Source organism: Lemur catta, chromosome 18, assembly GCF_020740605.2.
Source record: "Lemur catta isolate mLemCat1 chromosome 18, mLemCat1.pri, whole genome shotgun sequence".
Lineage (NCBI taxonomy): Eukaryota > Metazoa > Chordata > Mammalia > Primates > Lemuridae > Lemur > Lemur catta.
Genome location: NC_059145.1, coordinates 17,152,378 through 17,174,659, shown reverse-complemented (window position 1 = coordinate 17,174,659; position 22,282 = coordinate 17,152,378). Strand labels below are relative to the sequence as shown.

The 22,282-nt window shown below is 36.9% G+C and overlaps 1 protein-coding gene across 1 annotated transcript in view; it reads left to right on the top strand.

Annotated features, from left to right (window-relative positions):
- The window catches only part of CHL1 (cell adhesion molecule L1 like), a 192,504-nt gene that overhangs the window by 158,752 nt on the left and 11,470 nt on the right, over window positions 1-22,282 (top strand). Inside the window, exons 16-24 of the mRNA XM_045530402.1 lie at window positions 4,221-4,345; window positions 7,850-7,951; window positions 8,145-8,342; window positions 9,586-9,656; window positions 14,701-14,923; window positions 16,188-16,303; window positions 16,438-16,642; window positions 16,856-16,978; window positions 20,334-20,513. Coding sequence (XP_045386358.1) covers window positions 4,221-4,345; window positions 7,850-7,951; window positions 8,145-8,342; window positions 9,586-9,656; window positions 14,701-14,923; window positions 16,188-16,303; window positions 16,438-16,642; window positions 16,856-16,978; window positions 20,334-20,513 — 1,343 coding nt within the window. The remainder of the gene's footprint in view (window positions 1-4,220; window positions 4,346-7,849; window positions 7,952-8,144; window positions 8,343-9,585; window positions 9,657-14,700; window positions 14,924-16,187; window positions 16,304-16,437; window positions 16,643-16,855; window positions 16,979-20,333; window positions 20,514-22,282) is intronic.

Sequence of the window (22,282 nt, the reverse complement as noted above, 5' to 3'; positions counted from 1 at the left end):
TTGAGACAGAGTCTCGCTTTGTTGCCCGGGCTAGAGTGAGGTTAGATTTTGTTATTCATCACTCTGGAAAATAAATCTGAATGCCATTAGGTGGAACATGCACTCCTTGGATGAGACAACAGCAGTGTCATGATGAGGACCAGGGACTCTGGAGGTCAGCAGTCTGGGTTTGAATCCCAGCTCGGTCACTTATTGGGTCTATGCCCTTGGACAAGCCGTTTGACATCTCGGTGCCGTAGTTTTACATTCTATAACATAGTTTGATTATAAAATAAAAAGGTACCTTCATCATAGGGTTACTGTCAGTTAATATAGCAAGCACTTAGCAAATACTAAGTGCACAGTCCGTTTTTGTTATTACAATTCACGCTACTCATTTCTCCCGTCTACCTGTCTCATTCCTGTTACTTGCTAGGCCTCTGTTGGTATTTGTGTGTGTGCACCCTTAATGTAAAGGCTTTGGTCTCAGCCTTGGTACGTAATTTGTTCTCTCCTCTCCTTTCTATGTATATATATAAAGATTTGCAGAAAGGCAGTGTATGTGTTGCAACCAATTGTCATTGGAACAGGAGGAGATTAATTATACATACCTAAAGTCTACACTCTGCAACAGGGATCTTCAGCTTCAGGTTAGGTCTCAGCTGACCTGCCACCTGCTCAGATCTGCCTAAATTGTTCCTCTTTTGTCACTACTGCCTGATTATCTGGGGTCTTCCATGTGACCTCTGGGCTATGGCCAGGAAGGGAATCAGAGACCCATGCCTTGTTGGTAACGGGACTTACACATTTAGGCTCTGCCGCAGAGTCCCCAGTGGGCCTCTTCATGTGGCCATGTTTTATAGTTTCTGCAGGATACTGGGGCTGACACGCCAATGAAGCTCTGACGATCCAACTAGACTGAGCAAATGACACAGATGTTCTTCCACGTTTCCCTAAACAAATGGTGGGGGTGAGGGAAAGTAACCTTAGCTCAGAAGAGGCCCCAGGAGTGGGGGAGGCTGAGAGTGACTGCTGCTAGCTGGTGCTGACTGCTGCCAAGGGCAGGCATCAGGCATGGAAATATAGCGGGGAGACAAGATCATAGGTATCTGCCAAATTTGTAGAGAACAATCAGCAACCTCACGTGTCTCGCCTTCTTCTGGGACACCTTCTCCTTGTCACTTGGCTAGAGACAGAAGCTTTTACCCAGCAGTTTCTACTCAAATGTACATAGTGAACGATGAGAAGTGAGAATCCCTCCTCCTCTTCCCTCCTGTTGCCTCTGTGTGCAGGGGTGTGGTTAGGTACTGGGTGCTGCCACTCTGGGCCGTCATATCCCCTGGGCACCTCATGTTATGTTAGTACCTCCTGTGCTCACTGTCCCTCATTACTCCCCACAGCAACTCCGTCAGGTAGGCTGAAGTGGCCCCAAGGGATTTCCTCTGCATTTCTACCCTGCAGGTGGCTATAGACCACACACTATGGTTATGAAAAGTGAAATGGAGCATAGATATGAAACCGTTTTTAAAATTTATACTGTGCTTAACAAAGGTAATGGAGATGGTTCATGATGGTAGGCGGAGTGAAGGACTCAACTCTGCAGGGGAGCCCGCAGTGGTAGGGAGGGGAGGATGTGCTATTTGCTGATATCAGGCCGAGGGTGTGGGAGGACAGGGTGTGAGAACACAGTGGGAGGTTCTATCCTTGGCATCCAGGAAGGCTGCATTTGCCCTGTAGAAATGGTGGCAAATGCATGGGGGAGGGGGGAGACGAGGATGCATAGATGACAAGGGAGGCATCTCGAAGAGTCTCTTCCTAACAAATTCGGAACTGAGCTAATTTGTTCAAGCAAAGAGGCCGAGAGGCAGGAGGGATGGGAGTTGGGGACACTAAAATATCAACCAGGGGAAATGTGATTAGCAATAAGCCAGAAATGAGTGAAATCAGTTTGATTAATATGATTAGTAACACTCTCTGAGCACATACTATGCCAAGCTGTATACACTAATCACTTTATGTGCTTTACCTCATTCAATTCTCCTAAGGAGAAAGAAAGTGCTGTTATCCCCATTTTTTAGATAAGGTGAATTAGGCTCAACGTTTTGTTCAAGGCTATACAAATAATAATTAATGGAACCGAGCCTCAGACAGAGGTCTCTGAAGAGAGAACCATGTGTCACATTCCCCCAGTGCAACAGCTATCACTCAGGTGGAACGGGCTGAGACAACAGCGGAGGGTAGCACGGATTAGGGACCAGCAAGCTGGATATTGCAGACGATGGAGATTTCCAGGCGATAGGTTTCTCAGGTGAGGTGATTAAGCAGGTAAAGACAAACAGGAAAAGATTGGGACACAACCCAAGATATGAAGATGAAGCCAAAGAACAGCTTCTGTGAGAGGAGAAATGACAGGTCTTCTTTAAACAGAACCCAGTTGACCTATGATGGGAACATACTGTGAGAGAAATAAGCAAATGTTGTCTCAGGCAGAGAATTTGGAGTCGTTCATTACGGCAGCACAATGTAGTGTGCCCTTGCTAACGCAAATAGTTGTCAGATTTTGACGTGTGACAGAATTAACCTAGGCTTCATGTTCAAATGCAATGCCCCTTGTCCCACCTGCAAATCTTCTGATTTGAAACTTGAACTGAGGCTGGGGCATGAAATGTTTAATAAGCTGCTTAGACACACCATGCCCACCAAATTTCAAGAGCCAGTGGTCACTCAATGTTGATTAATTTGAGACACCTAAGCCACATTTATGCAATTGGAAAAAAGCGTAATACAACAGTAAGTTACCCCCAAATTGATAACACTCTCTCTAGCCTGAAGCAGCCCATACCAGGGTGTAAGATTTCAGCTCCTAGTGGCCCTCAAGGTTAAGTAGCTTTGTGCAAGGCAGAAAAGCCCTGTTGCAAGAGGTTATTAAACTGTAATATTTCACTTAAGAAGGAAAAACTTTTTAAAAATTGTCAGTATATGCGATGTTCTGATATTGTATCAAATGGACACTTAACTGACATGAACTGAGAAGTTAATTTATGTCAAAGTTTTAACATGTCTAAAATTAGAGTGACGTTCTTAACTAGCAACACCAAGTAATACTGGTTGGCAAATCGTTTGGTTATTGGTTATTAGACTAAGAGGCTGACTCCGTTTACACAATCAAAAGGCAGAACCATGTGTAATTTTACTGCAATTTGAAGTGATTTCCTATAATTCAAAATTCTTGGCATTTTATATGGGTTTTACATTCAAAATCTCAATTATACAAGAGTTTTCCTTTCTCCCCCCACCCCAAGGATGACACTAATTAATTTATTTCCACTAAACGGTAACTGATGTGAATATATTTTAAATTTAATGGAACTTTAAAAAATATTTGAATAGTTATGCAGACAATACATAAGTATATGGTAAAAGGTATAATTTATAAAGGAGCAATTTTCATGTAGTAAACCTTATTACATATTCGGAGAAGTAGAATAAATGATGTTATAAAAAGCTAGTTGAAATGATTTGCGAAAAGAAGTACTAGACTGCCATCTACTGTTCAAATAAATCACAATTTAATGGTTAGAGTTTCTTTTCTCCTTTTTATTTGTACAAATTTATGGGGTACACATGCAATTTTGTTGCATGTGTAGATTGCGTAGTGGTGAAGTCAGAGCTTTTAGGGTATCCATCACCCGAACTGCTACCAGATTTTAATGTGTGTTCTACTTGGAAGGTGGAGAGGTGGAGAAAAAGGAAATTTGTGAAAAGTAGAGGTTATCAGACTCCATCTCAGCTATTCTGGTCCCGTGGAATGGGAGTGGGATTCAGAAATCTGCCTTTATAAGAAGCATCTCAGTTGTTTCCATGTGGTGGTTTCCTAAATATAGCTTAAGAATTATTCAAAAATATCCTAACTTGTAAGGTTAGTGCACTCTTTAAACATGCTAGGCAGCACACAATGCCATCACTGACCCATGCATCACAGATGCTTGGGTTTCCTAACTTTCTAAACATGTGATCCCATTTATGGGTATGTAGACATCTGTATATGCTTGAATAATGCTTTATCTCCAGGTTTCATCTGTGGCATTCTCTAATCAAATTTGCATTATATGAGATTGTTTTTTCACTCTTCCTGTAATCATTTTCCATGAGGAATATACATTTTTGAAAGGATTGTATATTTCAGTGGTTTCTGTTGTTTTCATCCTAATCATATACTCACTTTTTTTTTCTGGTTTTAGGATAATTATTGACGGAGCTAATCTGACCATATCTAACGTCACTTTAGAGGACCAAGGTATTTACTCCTGTTTAGCTCAAACTGCTCTCGATAGCATTGCCGATATAACTCAAGTGACTGTCCTTGGTAAGTGCACTAACTAGTGAGAAATCTCTATTCTTTTTGTCTTCATTGCTGATTGAATTCCATTGCTCCTAGGCAATAAAGCCAATGATTATTTGAGCCTCTGCACATATATTGCTAGTTTGAATTTTTCATTTAAAAAGTAACACTACTTTCAAATGCTTTCTCCTCTTCTCATATAAAAGAAATTAATTAATGCTTAGTTTCTCTTCCCTACGTGGGTAAGGTTGCCAATAGCAGTAGGAGGTAAGTGGTGCTATCAGCCGAAAGAAAAATAAAAGCATGCTCGAGTTCCCAGTGCTTTTGAGCTACGCTTTCCTGGTGTGCAAAGAAATGGGGCTGAGGCATGAAAGTGGGCTAGAGTGAAGGGGTCCAGGTGAGGGTCCAGAGGTGGCTGCACAAGGGGGTCATACTCTACACCGGAGGCACAGGCTGAGATCTCTGGGTTGCAGAAAGGGTGGAGAGGGACTTCCAGCGTTCTGCAAAAGAATGCCTTTGATTATTTTTTTAGACGACGATGCTCATTAGAAAACAGTGTGCATGCTCCACTAGTGTAATCAATGCAATTACCCCTGAAATCACCAATGTTTAAAGCTCTTAGAACATCTGCTGGATGTTTTCCAATTTCCCTTCCAGATTCACTCTCCACCAGCTCTTTGACCTAGAAACTTGGCATGTAAGGACAACATCAAAAAACCACTTACCCTTGGCTTTCATTTGGTTCAGCCAACGGGGAACCCTGGGGGTGGAAGAGGGTGGGTGGGTTGTTAATGCTTCCTACTCCTTCCCTGCAGGAAAGCCAAAGTCATAGCTTCCTCAGATGGGCTTTCTCCACACAATTCCTTCTGATGGGATTCTAGTAACTGCTACCCTATCGCCAGTATTTCAAGTCCCTGTTCCCCCACCCAATCCCCTGGATATCCTGGCCACGCCTTTTTAAGAGTTTTTATTAAAAATTTTAGAAATATCCTAAATGGTGTGAGCTCTTAATTATTTAATAATTTTCTACGGTGACCCCGATGGCTACAGACATTTTCCCATTTATCATTTGTTCTGTTTCAGTGGGCACCATTTAGTCTTCCTTTTAGTTGGCTGATAATTCCATAAAAGCGTTTGGTTTTGCCTAAATTCTTTTATCACATGGAGACTAATCATTGTTGTTAACAGGCCTTTGTATCTTTAGCACTCTGGTTGCTGGGGCCACAGGTAGGTTGCTAGCCAGGGGTGTGTTGATACAGACTAAGAGGAAAAAATTTAGTCTCTTCTGAGGCTGACTGATGGAAAATGGACAAACAGGCTGGATCTCTGAAGTGAAACAAATGGCCACCAGGTTAGATTCTAAAAGAAAATAAGAACAGTTCCCAGGTTGTAGAAAGTGTGGACTTGTGGACTTGGTTCTGCAAGATTGGACCTTTGGCAATAGATATTTGAGCTTTCTCAGGATTCTACAGACATAAAGGTTTAATCCTCTAGTACTTATTCCAACAGTAATTCACCAGATAAAATAGTTGAGCTTCAGATAAACTAGAATTTATCCCAGACCCAAAGAATATAGGGGTAACTGTCAGGACCCAGAGGCTTTGCCCCTAGATATTTTGAGCGATGGCAGGCACCAAGGGGCTTGCGTTCCCTACTACTTGGTGCTTGCTTTCTTAATTTACTTAGAAAAAATTGAGATTTTATTCTTTCATTCTTGTAATAAAGCTGCCATTTTCTAGAACCATTAAATTTTGTTAATTTTACATACATAGTGGCTATGATTATTATATGTACTGTTTAGGTATGAAGTAATCTACCAATTATTTTAGAATAAAAATAAAAAGAATTTTCAAGGACTATTCTATGAGATAGGCTGCATTTTTTTCACCACTTCTTTGAGTTTGCATTCTCAATCTTTAGACCAACCTCTGGTTTACAAAAGCATATCTCAGCAACTGACAATAATGAATGACTATAGATGCATAGGTGGTTTCTAAAAGACTTCTTTTCCCCCCTGGAACACAGTTTTTAAAAGCATATACTTGACCCACTTCATTCAGAAGTTGTTTTCAAAAGCCTTGGCATAGACATGCTTTTAAGAATATCATTTTTTAAACTCTCAGTTGCAAGTTCATCAATTTTAGCTCCATATGATCCTTAGAGGAAACAGATTTGAATCCCATATGCAGCCTGCAGCCTTGGTTATTTCAGGAAACTTCAGAAATCAGTGGACTCTTAGTAAGTGATGAAGAGAAACAAGTTCTCTGAGCTCAGAGATTCTGAAAACCGTTGAAGACATACTTGTTATTTAAAGGCCTAAAGTTTGGACACATTCATGAGCTGCATTTAAAAAATAAGCATGTCTGATTCTGAATTGAAAACAATACTTTTTGTCAATGTGAATTTTCAGCAATTGGCAAGTATTCAACAGGAGCAATAGCTGATGCTTTCCCCTTGGAGAGGAAAGAGCCCCTTGAAAGGCTACATTAGATAATACCCTCATTGTCTCCTCTGGGAAAAGATAAATGCCCTTCAATACTTGAGAGAATTCAAGTCAAATTTGGGAGAGTAAGGATCATTAGAGATAAGATTTCTTTTTACTGTTGCTTTATGTTAAAAGTACCAGAAATTCCCATGTTCTTTAACACTCTAAAATTTGTCATCACCTACTCAATTTTCCAATTTCTGTAACAACATTTTTCACAGTGCCAAATTTCCCTCTTCCAATATGAGCTGCTTTGCTACTCTTTTACAGTACTCCAAGTCAAGAGAGTATACAAGTTGCTTTATCATTAATATATTGAAAATTCATTCTTATAAGTCACAATAATAATAAAAATACAACACAGTTGCAGAAAAGAAAGGCACAGCTTATGGTCTCCATCTTATTTTTCTACTACTATGAGACCAAATTTTTATTGCTTTATATGGTAATTATATGCATGATTGAAGTGATAATATATTTTTCACTTACTCACTTAGTCACAAAACATTTATGGGCAAGGTACTGTGGCAATTCAAAGATTAAAATATGATCCTTCCTCTTGAAGGTCTTTTTAGCAACACACAGGAGATGCATTAGGCATATAAATAAGTATGAGCTGAAATAAAATAAGTAATCTATTTGAGTTACATCATGTTTGTCAAACTTGAGTGTACATAATCATCACTGAGGAAAATTGTTTGCAAAGCAGATTCCAGGGCCCAGCAACTTCAGTGAGTCAGAGGTAGATCCTAGGTATCTTCATTGTTATTACTACTCCTAAAAGAATTCTGATGCCCCTGGTCAAGGGTAACCCTTTGAGAACTGTAATCAGAGAAGAGGGAGGTAACATGGTCAATTGTGAGAATAGATGTGAAGGAAACTTCATTTGAAAGAGAACCTCGAGGGCTGGTGAGATGTGAAGAGCTGAGAGTGGAGATGGACCCAGAGAGGAAGGGTGGCTGGCCATGTGCTGGCGTGAGGGAAGCAGGTAACAAAGGCAAAGATCTGCATTTTCCTTACCTTTATTTTTTGTTGTTAATTAGATGTTCCGGATCCACCAGAAAACCTTCATTTGTCTGAAAGACAGAACAGGAGTGTTCGGCTGACCTGGGAGGCTGGAGACGACCACAATAGCAACATTAGCGGTAGGAAGACTTGAGATAACTATTCTCCTTACCCTGCAGAGTTAAAATTAATATTGAAGCCATTTTTAACCACTCTTAAGTGGATTAGCCTTCTTAAAATGTCCTTTTAGATTTTTAACATCATGTATAAATTTTAGTATAACTTAATCATACTCAATGCATTCTAATGTTTTTCTCATGTCCCTACTGCCAGAGTATATTGTTGAATTTGAAGGAAACAAAGAAGAACCAGGAAGGTGGGAGGAATTGACTAGAGTCCAAGGAAAGGAAACGACAGTGATGTTACCTTTGGCTCCGTATGTGAGATACCAGTTCAGGGTCATAGCCATGAACGAAGTAGGGAGAAGCCAACCCAGCCGGCCATCGGACCATCATGAAACACCACCAGCGGGTATGCAGGTTCTCACATCAGGTTTCTAACAAAATATTTCAGTCTGGCCCCGTCTTTGAACATCTCAAAAACAAAAAAGATTGATAGAGTAGAGAAGGACTTTAGATTTCTCCAAATAGCTTGAACAGTTCTATAAACTGACAACAAGAAATACTCAAAGTCCATCAGTTTCAAAAGTATTTCATAGGAGTTTGACCGAGAGCAGGGAATTAGGAGGGTGGCATATGAGAAAACATTACCCTGATTAATTTCTGATGTCTAAATATCAAGTCTAGATCAGATACCATCTAGTAAGTTCTACATTAGAGTTCAGTATATAGGAAAGTCAAGGATTCAACTTTCTGAAATAAAACTTTTGACTCACTGTGGACACTTGGTTACATTTTCAATATATTTAGCATCATTAATTTTTATATGTTTAGTATATTTTTATATTTCAATATCTATCCAAATTCCCAAGATGCTTTTTTTTTTTAAATCTCAAGGGTGACAGTGCTAAAATTTGTGTCACTGAATTGGCAGTGATCATAAATGTGGTCTGGCATGGTAATTTTTCTGCCCTTGGATAAAATAAGTACACTAGGATATAATTCTCCTTTTAGACTGAGAAAAAGCAAGTCGAGGTAATAACTGAATCGGGTACTTGTGTAATTGCAGTGTATGTCAGACTTCGCACTAAACTCCATACTGGGATATTGCTAATAAAATGGATCCATCTGAATACATTGATGGCTCTATTATGTGTTCTTTTCTAGTTGATGTCCCTAAAACTTGGCTGTTCCTATTAATACATAGAGTTCAATTTTATTCTCCTATAGGCACATATTCACAACATATATTTCTAATGATAATTCTAATACAAAAAGTAAAACAGGTTTAAAATTAAAACATATTTAAAAAGTAGATTTAGAATTAAAAAGGAGGTTTAAAAATTTAAAATCCAGGTTTAAAATTAATACATATTTAGTAAACCATCTACTCTTCATTGGATAATAATTATATCATTCCAAGAACCCTATTTTACTCCTTTAAGTAAAAAATATATGTGTGTGTGTGTGTGTGTGTGTGTGTGTGTGTGTATTTAAAAGCTGCCTTAAATCATTTTTAGGAACTAAACCAGATAGAAGTTAATAAGCATAATCAAAGTTATTTAAATATCTTATTTTGAGGGGTACGATATGATGACTTACCTATGGGTTACCATCCGGTGGGAAAAATAATGTTAATGCTTGTAATTTTTCAGCTCCAGACAAGAATCCACAAAACATAAGAGTTCAAGCCTCTCAACCCAAGGAAATGATTATTAAATGGGAGGTGTGTATTCCTTAGTGTTTTATGTATTTCTTTGTGTTCTTTTTTCTTTCTCTTAGGTCTGCATGCTAAGTACAGTGATAGGACAATCTTTTTTAAGAACAAAGGGATAAGATTTGAGTATGAAATGAATTTGTGAGTTGTCATCATTTATATTTTAAAGATCATTGTGATTAGAATGATATATTCTAAAATAGAGTAAAACACTAGTAAACAATTTAAGGAATACTGGTGATTTAGTTGTAATACGTTTCCCAAAGTTTCAGATGCCTAATAGTTTTCCCATTCAAAAAATACTGACAATTTCTACTGCGGTCCCCAACTCCCAGACTGCAGCCTGGTACCCTGTTAAGCCTGTTAGGAACCAGACCAAGCACTGCCTGAGCTCCGCCCACCACCATCCCTGCTTCAGTCCCTGGAAAAATTGTCTTCCATGAAACTTAGAAACCAGGTGACATAGCAGGTGAGCAGTAGGCAAGCAAAGCAGCCGCTCCCTATGGCTCACATCACCACCGGAGCTCCGCCCCCAACCCCCGGCCCCCGCTGCTCCCCGCCCCCCGGCCCCCATCTTCCCTCTTTGGAAGAATTGTTTTTCCATGAAACGGGTCCCTGATGCCAAAAAGATTGGGGACCGCTGGTAGATACGCATATCAAAAGGATTACCCTGAAAGAATAGTCACCGCTTACTAAGCACCGTTAGGCATTATGTATACTCCTTTCTAATTCTGAGAACAACCTTGTCAGGAAAATATCATTAACACCTTGTTATGGATACAGATACGACATCCAGGATGATGAGTGTTTTGCCCATCACTACACAATTTGAAATTAGCAAAGCTACGATTTAAACATGGGTGTCTTTGGTCTTCAAATCTCACTTACTCCACCTTCATATATCTCTGTTAAATGTTGCTAAATAGACTTCTCTTTGAATTCAGTGTAAAAGTTTATATCTGCTCACAGAACTTTAAGTAGTCTAGTGTCATTTCCAAATTTCTTCAGAAATAGTGAAGAACTGTATTTTCCTCTCCTACTTGGACATATTTCATAAACAAGTACATTGACCTACATGAAAGTAAATTACCATTCAACCCTTCTGATTAATAATATACCTCCAACATTGAATTCATTGGATTTTTTGTAAACATAGAACGTTTTTTGACATATGCTGGAACATACTAATTTATTTCCACACTTCATTTCAGGTATGATTCTTGGAAAAAATTTTAAATGGTACAGTTTGGTTTGTTTTTTTCTTCAAATATTGATCTTTTTGTACTCATTATATAATCACATGGCCCATCCCTACAAAATATTTAGTCAGTATATTTATATCAACATTAACCCTCTATTTCTATTTCAATAAAATTAAGTTTTGCAAGTTTAAGATGTAGAAAATTTGAAAAAAAAATTAGTCACACACAGAAACTAAATATATCAAAGAATATTATTTCTTTCCTTGAATTTGTGGCCATATATTAGCTACCACTATATATCTACCAATGTATTGTATTGATAATTTCTGAATTTATAGTCTGAAATTATGTTAGTTTTTTATTCTTTTAGAATAGATCTGTCTTATGCTCCTTTAAGTTCCATAAACATTTCCATAAGGTAGATGATGTAACTGATTAGATATCAATCATGTCATGTAATATGCAGGTCAGTTCCTCAGAGAAGCACACTGTGTTCCCATAACGTTAGCTCATTAACCCTCCCCACTCCTTTTGGGGTGGTGATGGTCACTCAGTGGTGTCAGCCTTACTATTTCATACAGAGAAGCTGAGACTCCCAGAGTTTAATGACCTCACCCAGAAGCCTTGTGCTGAGTCATACTGAAAAACTGATAGCAATTTCTAGTCTTTCTCTCTGCTCCTCTCACTCGTAAGTCACTCTTTTCCCCCCAAAAGATACATAAGACTGATTACTTATGCCCTCTTCTTGTACAAATGGAGCTACACCAAGAAAGTGTTTATAACTTTTCTTTGAAGAGCAAATGACATGTAATTTAGTAATTAATTGACTAGAGGAAGGAAGCAGTCACAGGGATTTGGATCTAGATTGACAGTTACATTCATAATATGTCCCATTACGTTTCATATTATCTTGAAGTGTCAGCGCTCTAATAATTACTAGCACAGCCAATGATGTTTAAGAACATTCATTCTTTGAATATTTTTTTGTATGAATTATCTTGCAGAAAGGATTTCTGTGTTAGATATTTCCCAGGTGGACAAGCAGATAGCACTGTGAATGAATTACCAGAACCCTCCAGAGACTGACTCACAGAATAATTTCTGTGTACAGGATAGTGATCAGAGAGACATAACTTGTTAAAAAAAAAAAGTTGCTCTTTCACAAAAGGATTATAAATGCAGATGAGCACTAAGAACAGAGTAGGCATCCCTACTTTTTATTTGTTTGTTTAAGGATTTTTTTTTTAGCATTTGAACAGGATTGGATGAAAACTAGCATGTTAAATTTTAACTTAATGGTAGGACTAGACTTTTTAGTTAGCTTTATTTTCTGAAGTTCACATTTCATATATTAAGTGGGTCACAACTCACTCACATGATAATGTTCTATCTCTCAAAACACAAAAAAAGAGTCCACTGCATCCTAGTCAGTTAAATACTTACATCAGGATAATTTTTCTTGATAGTTTCCATTGTTCTTAAGTATAAGTGTATATATATGAATTTTAACTTCTTTCAATAAAATGAAAAATTTCTAATTTCAGAGATACTAGATACAAACAAATATAAATCTCGAAACCCCACTAATATTGGGAAGTAAGAATTCCTTCAATTATTGGGTTATATGATCACAGCCAAGTTGTTTAACACCTAAGGGACCTAGGTTTTATTATTTCTATTGCAAGTATAATAAGAAAATCCACCTGTTTTAAAATGACATTAAGTGGAATTAAATGGAGTATTGTATAGCGTGGTGACTATGGTTAATAGCAATGTATTGTATTCTCAAAAACTGCTGAGAGATTAGATTTTAAGTGTTTTAACCACAAAAATAGAAGTATGTGAGGTAACATGTTATTTAACTTATTTTATCCATTTGACAATGTATACACATTTCAAAACAGTATGTGGTGTACAATATATATACATATATATACACAATTTTTATTTGTCAATTAAAAATAAATAAATAAAAATGTTCAAAATATTAAAAAATTAAAAATGGAATTAAGACAGTACAGTAATCTATCTAGTTTCTAGATCAGTTGTCATAACCTTGCTTGACTAATCGATGTTTTTGAAAATATGTGAGAAGCATGGGCTCTTTTTCTGGAAAATTATACACAAAAGGTCTTCCTAACAACATTATTGGTGGCTTCTTAGATCCTTTGAAGGGCATCCATGGGTCTCATCTAGAGATTCCTAGACCCCAAGTAAAGAACCTCTTTTCTATAGATTCTTTCTTTGTCGGCAACTTCGTTGTGGGGAGAAGGTGCTGGCCTTCCTGCCTGCTCTGCCATTGCTGCTTCTGGTCTACCTTTGCTGGGGGGCTTATTCAAGAATTTTCTGAGGTACCGTTGGCCACTGTCTCAAAGCCAAGTCTGAAGGATCTCTGCTGTTTCTTTAGGAGCCCAGGTACCATAGAGGCTGGCAATATCACTAAAATATTTTTCTCAAAAGTGGTATAGTTTTTTTAAAAATTTGCCAGAGAACTTTATTGAATTCTCTTTCTCTTGAAGCAAAACTTTTGTAAATTGACTAATACTATTTGTACACATTTATCGTCAGTAGGGGCTGAAGGAAATTATAATTCCAAATTGCAACATGGCACTAAAAGCCTAATTCATTTGGACAATGCTAAAGCCCTTAGTGAACCTATATGCATAATATATTAAAAAATATCTTGCAGCACAATTTTCAAATGAATGCAAGTATAGAAAATGACTGGAAAATCTCAGAAAGTTTTTGTTTTGTTTAGATTTTTTTCCCTCCCATCTAATGTTAGTATTCACCTTGGAATAAGCAGACACTTGAAATTATTTTGCTGACATAGTACTATACTTTTAACTTAATTCCAACCAATGCCTCTAGTAAGTATTTTAGTAAATTACACTGAGTAAAGAAGCATTACAAATTCTATAAGAACTCTGTATATGACAGTATAGAATCACCCACATATACAGATAAAATTACTGTTTATGTAAGTGACTCTTACAATCTAGGACTAAAATCATATTTTTAAATGTATTTTCTATAACTGATTAATTTAAATGCATATCTTTATTTTTATGAAATTAAATAGGTAGTTTAACTCATATTACTGTTTTTTAAATTAAAGTATTGCTCAATTAAAACTAGAGTGGAAATAACCAATTTCCTATATTAGAAATTCCCCTACCAAATGTTCCTATTTTTGCTAAATAAAATAAGTGATGGAAGTATTTTCTCTTAATGAAATAGAAACAGAAGAGTCAAGGAGCTGGGAAATTATTTTATTACAGAAGAAGAGCTACCACTCCTTCTGGGTACTAAGTATAAACGTGCATATTCTTTAAAAATAAATATTTATATAATCTGTCTCTTCCCATGGAAGAAAAATGGAGAAGGATGGAATGAGGTGGAGGAAAGAGTTCTTCCTGCAAAGCCATGAGGAGAGTCTCATTCACAACCAAAGAATTCATGGCCATGTCCTTTGCGTTTCTGCCAATTCTCTGGGAATGAAAAGGTGGAATGCAGTGAAAAGCATAAGCAAAGACTAAAACCCTCCATGGAGTTTCTTTGTAAATTCTTTTATATATGAAACCTTAGACTTAACTACAAGGGCATGATCCAGTCATCTAAAGTGTGGGTTTCCCATTACTTGGGGAGGTCAGCAATTAATTTTCAAACTTAATTTAATTTGATGACAAAAATGTTTTACAACTGCTTCTAAACCAAGAAGGAGGATTTTAGATCTCCCAAAAAATGATCCTCCCATTGCAATGTTTCTTATGCTACTTAAGGTGGCTCGCCACCCTCTCTGAGCCAATATATCTTTGATCAGACTGAATGAGTCTTGCCTTCTGTTTTAGCCTCTGAAATCCATGGAGCAGAACGGACCAGGACTGGAGTACAGAGTGACCTGGAAGCCACAGGGAGCCCCAGTGGAGTGGGAAGAAGAAACAGTGACAAACCACACGTTGCGGGTGATGACACCCACTGTCTATGCTCCTTACGATGTCCAAGTCCAAGCTATCAATCGGCTCGGCTCTGGGCCTGAGCCTCAGTCAGTGATCCTCTATTCTGGAGAAGACTGTAAGTGATACCCCTGAAGCTCCTAAGCAGTTCAATAACCATTGCTCTCAAATATATTGCATTTATGTCCACAAACATTTGTTTGTTTGCAGAGGACATACTAGTAGGAGATAAAAAGAAATATAATACACAGTTCTTATTTTAAGATTGACTGCAGGACAGCTGATAGAGTGATAAAGAAGTACGTTAAAAGTTTCAATTTTATTCAGTTTCCTAATAAAGCTGTTTTCTATATTGAAAATCAAAGACCTGGAATCATCGCTGCAATTACTTAAGTGGCATAGCTGTCGTAAGGTTTTTAATTGCATTTGTCTGCACTTGTCAAGAACCTCCTAACAGCCAGTTGCTGGCATGCTCTGGGCCTCAGTTGCATGTCTGGAGTCTTCCTATCACCCATAAAATACAAACCCAGATTTGTATATAGAATTATCCACACATGCAATTTTGAGGTTCTGTTGATATGATCATACTTTTAAATTTTGATACCATAGTAACTGCTGCAAATAAATTCTTGGAAAAAGAAAAGACACTGCATTCTGTATCACTAATGTACTAATAACATTCTGTGTGCACTAATAACATTAGGAGCTATTCTTATTACTCTTCCGGAATCCAAAGTAATAATTTAATCCAAAAAAAGAAGAAGATGGAGAATGAGAAATGACTAACTCCTCATTCACCTGCTGTCTAAATTCTTCTACCCAAGTAAAGGACACAAAACATATCACATGTGAACTAAGATAGTGTTAGAATTGACTACTCTATGTTTGATTTATTCCTCTGTAGTAAGAACCCCTATACAATGGGGATAATAGTACCCTCCTCACAGGGTTATCCTAAGGATTATATGAGCCAATCCAGGTAAGGCCCTTAGAATAGTACCTGACACATAGCATATGCTCAATTAATGTTAGCTGTTATTAATATTGGGTTAACAAAATCCTCAAATGATTTTATTTACATTTCTAATTTATAACTTGTTTAGAGGCAAGCTGCCCACAGAATGGTTTCTGATTATATTTCCCCACGTTGTATCCATCTGGAGAGCTTCATTTCTCAGTGTGGGATAGGTTATCCTCTTCTCCTAGAAACCCATAGGGGCTGAGAAACTCTTGTGATGAGAAACTCTCTTGGTTCCATTTGGAATTGATTTCACAAAAGTGCTTTCCCCAGATTCGACATTATGAAAATCACCTTTTGAAAAGTATCATAATAACCATGTTTGGAGGTTATTGAAAACTAATCGATCTTACATGCTTAACAGATCCTGATACAGCTCCAGTGATCCACGGGGTGGATGTTATAAACAGCACATTAGTTAAAGTAACCTGGTCAACCATTCCAAAGGACAGAGTGCATGGACGTCTGAAAGGATATCAGGTTTTGATCCTATTTTTTCTTCTTGTTGAATTAGTATCTTTCCTGAGAATAAATAAGAACTGATTTTTGGAAGAAGCCAAAAGAGAATCTTTCACCATAGCCGATACGTTAAAAGATCCCTATTTTCATTGCAGATAAATTGGTGGAAAACAAAAAGTCTGTTGGATGGAAGAACACATCCCAAAGAAGTGAATATTCTAAGATTTTCAGGACAGAGAAACTCTGGAATGGTTCCTTCCTTAGATGCCTTCAGTGAATTTCACTTAACAGTCTTAGCCTATAATTCTAAAGGAGCTGGTCCAGAAAGTGAGCCTTATATATTTCAGACTCCAGAAGGAGGTGAGAGAATAACAAATGTAGAATAATGTCAATAATGGAAATTGTCCAATGGCCATATTAAACATTTTATTCTTTATTAGTCATTAATTAATATTTACTTCATATGAATTAACTTCTCAAATTCTATACAAATTTGTAATCTAATGGGGCTTATTTTTTTTTTTTAGAAATTTACTGATTTGTGAGTGTTTATTTTGGTCTTGTGTTTTCTAGTACCTGAACAGCCAACTTTTCTCAAGGTCATCAAAGTTGATAAAGACACTGCCACTTTATCTTGGGGACTACCTAAGAAATTAAATGGAAACTTAACTGGCTACCTATTACAATACCAGATAAGTAAGTAGAAATTTGAGTTGGAGGTACCTATTCACTTTCATTTCTTGACTGAGTGTTTGGTTTTGCTGTGCTGAAAACCTAATGATCACTGACATCCATGGTTTCTAGGCTGGCATCCTTCCTTGTATCACAGGGGTCTGTAAACCGGCTTGCAGGCCAAATCCAGCCTGCTGTCTGTTTTCATAAATAAAGTGTTACTGGACCATGGCTATGTCCACTTTTTTACCTATTGTCTCTCGCTGCTTTCTCACTAGACTGGCAAAGTGGAGTGATTGCAACATGCCCTGCAAAAGCTAAAATATTTACAATCTAGCCTTTTACAGAAAAGTTTGCCGACCCTGTTTTATAAAAAAAAAAAAAAAAAACAATGTGACAATGTGTACCACAAAACATGTTTACATATAAGAAGTTTTGAGAATTAAGAAACATGCCAAAGAGCAAAGGTAGTAAGTGATGTGACGGAAATTCAAAGCACCTGTGTATTCCACACTACACTCCCTCTTCTACTTCAGATACTGGCTTCCAGACTCAATCCTAAATACAGACTCAGGCCTTGTATTTGTCGAATCTTTTATTGGTAACCCACTGGTTAGAGAGAGATTGAGAGGATTAAAGAGTTGTCTTTGGACTATGTCTCAGAATAGGTTCTGCCCACATGCTGCTGTGCCCTTAGAGTAAAAACAATATGTTTAGATGAAATCAGGTCATTTTAAATCAAAGCACCTCCCATCTCTAACAGTCTTCAAGTCCAAGCATCATCTCAAAATGGAAGTTAGGGTACTGACATCATAGAAAACCTTAGCAACAGTCCCACCTTGAAAATTTTAGACTCTGAGGACATGAATTCCCCAAACGCTTGAACTGCAGAGACCCAGTCTACACTGCTTACAAAAGTCAACTTGGTCAAAGCCCTGATCTCACATCAGTTGAAGGCTTATAGCCATCCGGGTCACACTTTCTCTCTAGCTTCTGATGCCTCAGCTGAATTGAGCACATATGTTTAAATAGATAAAGGCATAATCCCAGTAGAGGTGGATTTTAGCATTTTCGAGTGCTTGTCATGTAGCAGGATCAGTACTAAGTAATCTCCCTGCATTACTTCATTAAAATAAAAAAATCTATGAGATATGCACTGTCACTGTTTTATAGATGAGGGAACTGAGCTATATATAGAGTCAAGCAGTAAAATAAATATTAAGTAAGGATGCAAACCAAGGTCGGTAGAATTCTAGCTGCTGAGCTCTTAACCCTATGCTATTCCCTGAACCAGTTTTCAAAAAAATAGCAAGAACTGAAGAAATACTGGAAGATTTTTTAAAATATCAATTTGTTTCATAAAGATATGCCTTTTTGTTATCCAAACAAGAAGCTCAGCATTAATTAAATTCCAACCTTCATATTGATCTGTGTGTAAGATTTAAATTTATTTTAAATATAAATTCTTAGACTATAAGAGCAGAAGCTGAAATATTAAAAATTATGATTATTCTACTGCTTGATATGTGGATTTTTTAATAAAATGATATTATTATATAATTATTTTGCTCTCAATATTAAGTCATTGAGTCGTTTTAGGGAGTTTATCTTTTTTTGTTGTCACTATTAGATGTTCTAAATTTTTGCTGTTTGTATGTATGAGAGCTCTGTATATCCTCTCTTGTATTCTTATATTGATTGCAGTAGTTTTTCAGTTGAATTTGTGGCATTTCACAATTACGCTTTCAAATAATCTATAAACAGTGATGATTTTATCTCATTCTTTCTGATGTTTGGATGCCTAGTTTGTTTCATTTTTTTAAAAAATTGATCTAATTGCATTGTATAGACCAAGGAAGGCATTTTTATGTCAATAATAAATACAATTTTTTACCAGTATATCTTGGACTGAGTCAGGAGAATTTATTTTAGACCCTTTTCTGGCCACTAACAGCTCCATTATCTTGGACATGTTTCCTCTATTGGACTATTCTCATACTGATCTTACAGTAATCTGTTCTGTTACACAAAGACCTTGCTGGGTCTTACATCTCATGTACTTGATAGGTTGCAAATTTTTTGGAAGCTGCTATCTGATTCATCTTTTTTCCTTTAGCACTTTACATAGTGCTTAGTACACAGCAGATATTTAAAAAATATTTACTATATTTATTTATTGATTCTGTTGTACTGAGTACTTACTTGGTGCTATATGTTAAACTGGAAACCATAGAAGACACAAGAAAATCATTGACCAAATTATTCCCCAAAAGTAGATTAGAAGTACTTAAGTCAAGGATACAATGAATATATAAAATGGAAAAAAGTATGTCACTTTTAGTAAGTAATATGAAGTTGGAGTGGTTGGTATTGGTATGGCATAGTGATTGAGGATGTTTCTCTAGAGTCAAAAGGCCATGATTTGGGCTCAAATCCCAGTCTGCCAATTGCTGGCTCTAGATTGAGGCAAGGTACTCTTGCTAGACCTAAGTTTTCCCATGTATGATATGGTCATGGTAATTGTATGTACCTCATTGAATTAAATATGGTTATGAATAATTAAGATAACTATTTGCATATCATGAGCATAAGTATAGCAAAAATAAAGGACAATGTAACTTGAATTTTTTTTTATTTCAGTATATTACGGGGGTGAAAATATTTAGGTTACATATATTGCTTTTGCCCCACCCAAGTCAGAGCTTCAAGCGTGTTCAACCCTCAGATGGTGCACACTGCACCCATTAGGTGTGAATATAACCATCCCCCCTCCCCCCATCACCTGCCCAACACTCAATGAATGTTACTACTATATATGCACATAAGTGTTGATCAATTAATACCAATTTTATGGTGAGTACATGTAATGCTTGTTTTTCCATTCTTGTGATACTTCACTTAGTACAATGGGTTCCAGCTCTATCCAGGATAATACAAGAGGTGCTATCTCACCATTGTGGCTGAGTAGAACTCCATGGTATACATATACCACATTTTATTAATCCACTCATGTATTGATGGGCACTGGGGTTATTTCCACATCTTTGCAATTGTGAATTGTGCTGCTGTAAACATTCTAGTGCAGATATCTTTTTTATAGAATGTCTCTTTTTTTCCTTTGAGTAGGTTCCCAGTAATGGGATTGCTGGATCAAATGGTAGTTCTACTTGTAGCTCTTTGAGGTATCTCCATATTGCATTCCACAGGGTTGCACTAGTTTGCAGTCCCACCAGCAGTGTATGAGTGTTCCTGTCTCTCCGCATCCACGCCAACATTTATTGTTTTGGGACTTTTTGGTAAAAGCCATTCTCACTGGAGTTAAGTGAATTGTTAAGTACTACAAAATTTGAGGTGATGTTCTTCATGTTTATTTCTTTAGTAAATGACACCTATGAGATCGGAGAATTAAATGATATCAACATTACAACTCCATCAAAGCCCAGCTGGCGTCTATCAAACCTCAGTGCAACAACCAAGTACAAATTCTACTTGAGGGCTTGTACCTCCAAAGGCTGTGGAAAACCAGTCACTGAGGAAAGCTCCACGTTAGGAGAAGGGAGTAAGTACATGAGGCTTCTGCATGCTGCATCTTTTTAAACAACTGCCCTGAAAGGAAAGCACCATGCTGGTCATTGTAAATTAGAAATGATTGTGATCCAAATCTGTCTGACCTTCTGTTTTCCACTGACACAGATATGGGATTTATTAATCTTGTTTGTAAAGTTCACATTGACTCAATTTATGGATTTCTGCACAACACTAATCATATTGTAGCTTAGTGTATACAAGGTCAGGAACTATAATTTTTCTTAATTAAATGGGGGACAGAAGGTCATAAAGGTATTCACAAGGTTAGTAGAGGGATATTTTTCTTTTGGAAATGTTTCCATACAGACAAATAGTTGTTTCTTGCCTTCGTAGGCATTTTGATACACAGATCTAATACATCTCACTTCCATGCCTTGACTCATATACATTGACTCATCTGTCAATTTTATTTTACTGTCTAGTGATTGATGCCACATGACTGGTGTGAAATGGCCCATAAATCTATCGTTTCACTTGTAGTACAATTCTCTTAATTCAATTATACTTTTCTATTTTTTTCCTACCTTATAACCATTTACCTTCCCAAATTATTTCTCCAATTCTGATGTTAGCAGTGTTCTTGCTAAGCTTTTTATGATACCAAGAGGACCTTAGTAGAGAAATAAGGAAAATGGATCAGAGGAACTGATGGACACACTAATAAGTTTAAAAAGAAAGACGTATATAGGGTTTATCCTGGACGGGCATGGACAGATATTTGGGGAAAGGAAGAGGGAAATGAGAGATGGCAGGAAGCGAAGTAAACAGAAAGCATCATTTATTTACCATGTACCATGTGTCAGACTGTGTTCTGGATGCTTTTCCAAATTGTCGATTAGAAAATGGTAGAGTCAATGGAAGAAACATCAGGAAGAGAAGGAAATATAAAAAAGAAAATTAAATTGTCTGTCATTTATTAAAGAAGTATACTAAATATATTCAAACTTGCAAATCATAGTAAATGCATGTATTTGTATGAGAATAGTTATGCTCTGATCTTCAATGTCAGTTTGTTTCTTCCTCTTATTGTTCCTACTGTATCTAAATAATAAAGGGCTTATGTTTTTCTCAGATGCCTTAAATACCTAAAACTTGTTTATATGCCAAAAGTGTTCAAATAATTTCTCCCCCAAAACCCCCGAATTGTTCCCAAGGATGAATTGAACACCAAGTGAAATGAAGAACTCATTTGTCTCTTCATAAAAGTTAGACTTAAAGATGGTGATTGAAAACTTTCTAGTAACTGAAAAGATCTTATTTCTCAAGATTTCAAACTGGCATCATGTATTCAATACAAGGAAAACAAGTCAGAGTGGTAGTAGTCTAAATGTGCAACTTCTGTATTTTTAAAAAACAGAGTTTAAGGCATGGAAATGGCTGCTATTTTGATAGAACCAAGACCATAATATGCATGAGAAATGCTAATCCCATTCTTGCCATTTTGCAGCATGTCCGAAAAGGAAATTCACAGAACTGCCTTACAGATACAGTTGTATCTTACAACTTACAGTGATACATTCTAGTATACATGTTGAAAAATTTGGTCTTGGTTGCATTGATGCTTGAGAAATTGTTTTTTGGAGGATGGAAATGCTGTTTGTGTGATTTTATAACTGATGCCATTATCTTTTCTTCAAACTAAAACTATAACTAATATGCTTGTGTGTCGTAAAGCAGATTTCTTCACTGTCTTCTGTGTCAGTAATTTTAAAATGTTCCTTACTAGTGTGTTTGTGCTCT